Raw genomic sequence first — 7,759 nt, forward strand, 5'->3', positions numbered from 1 at the left:
TTCAAGAAAAAGAAAAAACACACAAGTTTTGCATTTCGTCTCATTATGCATCAGCCAAATTAGCTGGATTCCTGACAAGACAAACTATTTGATTAGACTGAGTCTTCCAAACAATCTTCACCATCTGATGAAGTGAGCAGGACTGTGAAAAGCAAATATCGTTTTTTTTTTTTTTTGTAGCAGTGGGCCACAATAGTTCTTGATTGACAGCCCCGAGTTTTACAGACTGACTTTTGCAGCTGCAAGACTCACAGACTGCCTAAATGTCAAAAGATCTGGCTGGCAAAAAGGAATTTGAAAGTGAGGGGAAAAAACATTGATCATCTCCTTTGTATTGCTGACAGCTGCTATTCTTTTGCTTGAGATGTCATCCGATACCAATTTGGTTACTGATCTGATCTGAATTTTAATTTAATCATTTTCTTATATCTCCCATCCTGTCCCCATAGTGCCTTTTAAATAGGCGTGTCCTCCAACTTGACCTCAGTACATTATGCTGATGTAATTTGGAATAAGTATTTCATTTTATTTTTAATTTCATTTTATTTATGTATTTAATTTAATTTTATTGGGCTGTGTGTGAGCAGTTAAGGTATAGACATGCTCTATATAGAATGTAGTTGATCTATCAAATATCGAGACCCGGAAAACAGACACAGAATGAAAATGATAAAAACAGAGGTCACAGAAAGAAAAACTGAAACTTTATTTGTTTTTATACTTAGCAACACTTTGAAATCAAACATAGTACTCACAACTAATATAGATCTGCACAGAGCAAAGAAATCAAAATAGTTAGAAACTTTGATCACTTTTTTCCCCCCCTCAAACTGCAATACACACAAACATAAGCTGAAAAATAAAAATCTTTTTTTTTTAAGTCTCCTCCCACATGTAACATAACTTTAACTGAAACATAACCAAACATTTTGCAACAAGCTACATAGCTCTCCTGTCTACGAGTCAAGTAGGGGAAAATGAAAGAGAATAAATAATTGCACATTGCACCCTATTATTGCATTAGTTGCAGTTTGCTTCAGTCATATACACAAATGTAAATAAATGTTTTTCAAACACATAATTAATTATACATGAAGATCGATGCTATTAAAATCACACTGCCGCTACTTTAACTCAATATTCCTGCGTTGCCATCACAACCAGCACTGGAAGAAAAAAAAAAAGCTCTCTGCTCTTTTGTGCATTTCTTTTACAAAGAATGACAGCTTGTCCTTTGACATTCTACTCAGCCCAAATAATCCAAACTCAAAGCTTCTATTGTTACATTGCTCAGCTCAACTAGCACATCCATGATTATTGCAGAATGATCAGTGGCGATGTCGCCCGACAGCCTTTGCTCAATTTTTGCAAAGTCAAAAGGCTTAGCATGCTAAAAGTCGCACAAGGGCAACGGTTGCCGTGCTGAACGTACAGGAGATCATGTGACTTGGACAGTAACATTCAACAGCTGTTTGTGTACATCAGCACAGAATTGAGCTTCTTGCCGAGTTTGACCCAATAGCATTCTAACCTCCCTCTCGTTAGCTTGAGTTAATTAATCAACAAACAAAAAAGAAACGTGCGTTTGTCAACAGACTTGCACGAGAAAAAAAAAAAAAAATCTGAAACACTTGTGACCTTTAAAAAGACATTCAAACATAAAGCGATGAGATAGACATGACACAAATAAACAATCGTGAAAAGAGACTGAGTGGTCGTGGCCGCCCAAGCCCCGCCCCCACCCCGTAGGTCCCCCCCCCCCTCCCCTCCCCTGACAAAACCCTGAACATTCTTTGGCCTCCAAACCAATTTTTCCTTGGTCCAAACATCTTTGGCTTGATGATTTTTCATTCGAGCCAAAAAGTTTTGGACCCAGCCCGAGGCCAGCAAACCCGTCGCACATCAGAAGCGGTCCAGAGTAAAGTGTAGAATCGTCTATTGCATGAGCGCCGCGTAGTTGACAAATAGTCATAAAAGTCCTTGTACAAAACAAAACACCGGATGATCAGAAACAATCATTTGAATTTCTGCTCCGTTTTGTCTCATTTCCTTTTCATGCATGTGATAACACGAGTAATCGAAGGAGGCTATCGGTTCCGGGTTTAGGACTACGAGTGAGAGGCCAGAAAAACCAAAAGGTAAGCTTCAAACATGAGCGGAGAAGAACGGGGAACACAAAGAACATTTCATTTCAAGGTCCACCGAACAGGTTCTGCTCAAATACACAACAACACAACACTGAGTACATGCAATATAAGCAAGCGTGTACATAAACGAAGGAGATCGACACAAAACGGGGAGGCTCCGGGTGTGATACCATTGGCCAAGGAGGGTCATGTGATGTCATTTGACAACGATGCAAATTAGGACAGAAATGGAGAAGTCCGAGATTGTTTTCTAAAGGCTGGATCTATTATAAAAATGTTTTTTTTTTTTGGCTACATCCCACCACACTCTGCCGATAGCATCACCGAGCTGTAATAAATGCAAAGAACTACTTCTACAAAAATCTTTTTTTGTTTTGTTTTACTTCTTAAATGTTCTATGACGCAGCACTGACAGAGAAAAAGAAATGAACAGAAAGAAAAAAAGTAACACAAGTTGTTGCTAATAAACATTCAACATGCTTTAACAGTTCTCTAAAACAAAAAAAAAAGTAACGAACAGTGTTCTTTTTTTTTTTTTTTCAAAATGGCTCTCTGAAATAAAAGTGAGTCGTCGGGCCGCGCCGGTTTGTGGAGGACCAGGGCGGCCGGCGCTCAGAATTTTCAGAGAGCCAGAGCCAGAGTCCGGAGGGCGTCGTCAGTCAGAAAGGGGCCGGATGGAAGAGCCAGTCAGGGAGCTCAGGATGTGGTCATGGAGGACGGGTCGTTCCACATGGCAGCCACGTCTCGGAACCTGGAGCGGTAAAAGCGAGTGAGCGCCTTCCTCGGAGATCTTCACCTAAGGGGCCTACCTTGCGTTGATGAGGTACTGGGCCAGGCTTATGTTGGCGGGGGTCCCTGTGATGGTGATCTGGCGCTCCGACGACCCTTCCATGGCGTTAGCAATTTTGATCTGTGCCCCAGACATCTGACGGATCTCGTTGATTTTGGTTCCCTGGCGTCCAATTATGCAGCCTATTAGCTGGGAAAACAATGGGGGCGGGACTTAGGATGGCCAGGGTACGTACAAGCTGGTCTTTCTCTATTCTTTATTTGTCGTGGAATCAAAAAGAATTTCTCCTGAGTGGACTTGCTGTACTCACATCATTGGGAATGGTGAGTTCATGAGTACTGGCCTGGTTACTGGCATCCAGACCTGCTGCTGACCGAGAAGGAGAGGAAGAAGACATAAAATACAGTTGGACACGTTGGTGGAACATCATTCAGAACACTGGACGGAAAGCCTTGCATCGTTTTAAGAAAGGATGCTATGGGGAGAAAAAGAACCAAAACCAAAGCAAAAGCAAAACCTCAACATCAACAAGAGCAGACCACCAGCAGGCCATGTCCGAGGAAGACAACGAGAAGAAGAAAAGAGCGAGAGGAAGAGCTGAAGAAAGTGTAGGAGGAAGAGAATGTGTTGACTTCTACAGGTACAAACGAGAGAAGGTCAAGAGGGTTGTAGTGTAGGTGGGTACGTACCGGGAAAGGCAGGGGTGGTCTGTCCGAGGGGGGTAAAGGGGGTTTGCTGCATAGCCAACTGGTGGAGCTTGCTCAACTGCTGAGGGGGGGAGGAGGACGACAGCAAAGCTATGAGGTCATCGTTAAAAAACACTTGCGCGCACACGCACGCACTCACTCGCGCACACAAACACGCACACGCAGACGTGCGCGCGCGCACGCACGCAGAGGTCTCACCGAAAGAGTCAAGATAGGATCTGAGGAAACACAAAAAGGTTGAAGGTGAAAACGCTCATGAGGGGCTTGGCCTGAGTTTTTGCGGTGGAGATTCAAGCGCCTCAATTTTATTTTAGTTTTTTTAAGTTGGACCTCTGCCATGCGTGAAAGCGAGGTTTCATCCAACATATTCCAAGCCGGGCCAGCAGATGGCGCTGCCACTACAATGCGCTCAGTCAGAAAAAAATGAGTGACTACTTTTTGTTTATATTTCTGCTAATATTTACACTAAAACATTTCCCTTAACCGTCTTTTTGTTGTCGTTACTAAAGGAAATGAAATCGCTGTTGCCAAATTTGACTTCCATTTTTGTCTTTGGCACATCAGGTTATAAAAATAAATAAATACACAAATATAAATGAATAAATAAATAATGCTGAATGGTCTTTGACTTTTATAGCACTTTTTCTACCTGTTAAGGCCATCAAAGCGCTTCGGAATACTTTGACATGGTCACGGTGGCCAGAGATCAAAACCTCAATTTATAGGTTAGGAGTCGGCCACCCTACCACTGATAATACTATGTAGTATTATTATATTTTGCAAAATTTAGGAATTAAGGGTAAGATTCAGCAACAGGTAGAGTTTTTTCTCTCCCTGAAACGTCATAGCTATAAATTACAACGCGTGGTAAAAATCCGTATTTCGCGGCCTACTCGTGAGGAAGGAATTGAATTATTTTTTTTAATCAGCTGCAAAATTGTTTTAGGGACATATGAAGATATCTGATCCATATTTGCTGTTGAGCGGTGTTATTTGTACAAGATGTGCACTGTATTGTTCAAGTCAGACATGTTGAGGTTTGTTGGGGTAATTGAATTGATTTTTCATTCTCTTCAAGGTTATTTTAGAGATGAAAAGCTTAATAGCAAAATTCAGTCAATATGTTTTTGCAGCGCCGACATTCACGTTGAACTCCATTGATCCATTTTCTGAACCTCTTCTTCCCACGAGGGTTGCGGGCATGCTGGAGCCTATCTCAGCTGATTTAGGCACCCTGAACTGGACGCCAGCCAATCACAGGGCAGGACAATCTACAGGCAAGCTAAATATGAAATGAAATAATATTAATAATATTATCTAGTTTCACGAGCTGCAGGCCAAGCCCCCGGAGGTTTAACAGAGAGCAGACAGAAGGAAGTCAAGAGTCTTCCGAGTCAGAAGATTGAGGAATTACTGTACATGTGCCATATTAGCCATATTAATATTAGCAATTAATATTAATAAAGGAGGTTTGGGGAGGTAGCTGGTAGCAGCTTCCGAGATGGATGCAATGTGGAGCGCCTGGTGTGGCGAGCACTCACGTCAGGATGCGGGATGGCATACTGTCCTTGGATGGTGTAAGCCTGCAAACATGAAACGGAGACTTTACTTTTTTTCGTACGGCCTCCGCACAAAACTTTTATAAAAGCAGGTTGCCGTTTGGAGCTTTACGTTTGTCGCCAAGCTATGAGAAAGACATGCGCTAAACTGTCTATCATCAATCAAATCCAGTTGAATTATATCAACATGGGATCACTGTGAGGGAGGGGTGGAGGAGGGGGGGCGCGGTTGGTCTACCAATGAACTGCTGAATGCTGGATTGTCTTTTGAATGAATAAAATGCAGCTCACTTGTTCATCCCGTCTGCTGAGCTACACGGCCATTCATTTTATTCGCCAGTCGGCACATGGCCGTCAAGTTACGTATGTCCACCATAAAGTCATCACTGATCGGAATCATTGACGTTTTGACATTTACACCTCTTTTTATTCTCCTCATTGAATTTCAGGACATTTTTCTTTTCTGTTTTTGGCTCTCATGAATAATTTCACACATCTCCCTGCCAAGTTGATGGATTTTTTTCCAAACCCAGAATAATAGACTGCATGCACGGCCAGATCATCCCTTAATGACTACAGTGATGCTTTTTTTTTTTTTTAACCTCAAATCCGGGTTGACTGATGGCAGTGAGGGCAAAGCGGTGATAGTTTCATGCTAGTCGAGGGGAGGGGGGTGAGGGGGGTGCTCGAGACGGGGGAGGAGGGTTGCTTGAATAAAACCTGGTGCGACACTAACAGGCAGTGGCTGGTGCTGCAGTAAGAGGCTGAGGTTGGCTGTGGACGCCCCCAGCGGGTCCGCTCTTACCTGGCCACCTGAAAAAATGACAGGGGTGGAGGCAGGCTTGGGGCGGTAGGGGATTGTGGCACCTTTCGGTGGGGACTGAGGAGAGCGAGGGTGGGAGAAGGAGTGACATGTGGAGAGAGTGTTAGAGAAGAAGAAAAAGAGGAGCAACCAGAGCATCGAGTGAGACCGAGAGGGACCGTGCCTGGGGGGGGGACACACACCAAAAGTGCTCTTCACTGTGCACATGCTGACATGAGGTCCAATTTGTGATTCACCTGGAACATCACGTTCAACTGGATAATGATGACGCCGCAAAACTTAAACCCCCACCCCCCTTTCCGTGAGCACTCTGGAGACTTACAGCCGGGTGGCAACGGTCCAACGACGTTTGCCATCATGATAGCCGGCTGGACAACTGGCAGTGCAGACAGTTCAAATTTCACTTCAAAAACAAGCAAGTGGTCACTAATTGATTATTCATCCACCATCTTGAAGATCCCCCCCCCCCCCCCGGTGGACCAAAAATGATTGATCGCATCCGCGTTGGAACGGCGTAGAGTGGACCGGGTAAGCGTACCTCCAGCATCACCACACAAATCTGTTTGACGCATTGGATGATGGCCTCCGGCGCCCCGGAAATGGTCACCGCTCTCTCTGTTGAGTTGGGGAGCATGTCGCCGGCCACCTGGACCTGAGCGCCTGTGGACTGCAGAAGAGGACGGATGCGTTTGTATTTCCTTACTACGAGGCGGGAATCGGCTCGCTACCTCTCTCATCTCTTTGATTTTGGAGCCGCCTTTGCCGATGAGCGAGCCACACTGGCTGGCTGGCACAACCAGTCGCAGGGTCACAGGGGGTTTGCTGGTGGCGGGACTGTTGCTCATAGAGTTGATGATGTCCTGGAACGACATTTGTTTGGGTTTACGGACGAGTCAAAATGGCCGCGTGACCTGAAAATCTGACCTTCATCATCTTTTGGTTAGATTGTGTTGTTAAATAAAGCGGCTAGCTAGCAAGAGCGCTAAAGCATGCTAGCTTGTATTCCCACTCTGGCAAATTAACGGGAGTAAATGGCGCTGGTGTGGAAGCAGCATTGGAGCCGTTACCTCCTCAAACTTGTAGGCTATCATCGCAAAGGCCTTGAAGATGGCATCCGTCGGCCCAGTGATGGTGACTATCCGTTCGGGGCAGTTGCCTTCAGAAATGTTGATGCGGGCTCCGCTCTGCATGGCGGCACAAGCTCATCCATGATCAGGAAATTACAATGGGGTACCTTGACTGACAAATGCCCCAAGTTACAAGTTTGTCTAGTTGTTTATTTATTTTTGGTTTGGGTCGAGCTAAGTTAGCTCATAAATCAAGGTACCCCCTTCATTAGCTTCTACAAGGAGATGCCAGCAGAAAACTTCTACTTACGTCCTCACGCATTTTCTTCACCGTCTCCCCTTTCTGGAAGTCCATTCAGTTGTATTATTATTTCTCAGTCAAAATATTGCAATGAAAATGTAAGCTGATGACATTTACCTTCCCGATGATGCTTCCGACTTCCTGCAGAGACATAAAATGCACAAAAATGTGAGTTTTATTTTCTGGCTGCTTTCTGACTGAGCTTTGGGCATCGCACCTTGCCGTGCATGAGCAGCCGAATGGTGAGGGTCACATTCAGTCCACCTTCTGATTGGACCTTGATGGGCTCCATGTCGGATTTGAAAGGAAAGGGGTGCGGTCAAGTCAGAGAGGAGTTCGAGGGCCAGTGGGGGGTGTGAGGGTGC

General features: G+C 44.6%; 1 protein-coding gene across 3 annotated transcripts; it reads right to left on the reverse strand.

Moving 5' to 3' along the window:
* Positions 1 to 1,776: 1,776 nt before the first annotated feature.
* On the reverse strand, positions 1,777 to 7,759 carry LOC133147478 (poly(rC)-binding protein 3-like). 3 transcript variants are annotated; one of them, XM_061271326.1, is made up of 12 exons: positions 7,612 to 7,759; positions 7,512 to 7,535; positions 7,404 to 7,436; positions 7,094 to 7,210; positions 6,755 to 6,886; positions 6,565 to 6,693; positions 6,009 to 6,083; positions 5,186 to 5,227; positions 3,627 to 3,702; positions 3,248 to 3,303; positions 2,957 to 3,126; positions 1,777 to 2,898 (listed from the first exon to the last, which is right to left on the reverse strand). In XM_061271326.1, the coding sequence occupies exons 1-12, from the start codon at positions 7,684 to 7,686 to the stop codon at positions 2,844 to 2,846; spliced, it is 984 nt and encodes a 327-aa protein (XP_061127310.1). In that variant the 5' UTR covers positions 7,687 to 7,759; the 3' UTR covers positions 1,777 to 2,843. The 3 variants fall into 3 exon arrangements, with proteins under 3 accessions (XP_061127310.1, XP_061127311.1, XP_061127309.1); XM_061271327.1 differs by having other exon boundaries at positions 3,248 to 3,300; positions 3,627 to 3,705; XM_061271325.1 differs by having other exon boundaries at positions 3,248 to 3,300; positions 5,940 to 6,083.

The sequence above is a fragment of the Syngnathus typhle genome, linkage group LG2 (genome assembly GCF_033458585.1).
Source record: "Syngnathus typhle isolate RoL2023-S1 ecotype Sweden linkage group LG2, RoL_Styp_1.0, whole genome shotgun sequence".
NCBI classification, from domain to species: Eukaryota; Metazoa; Chordata; class Actinopteri; order Syngnathiformes; family Syngnathidae; genus Syngnathus; species Syngnathus typhle.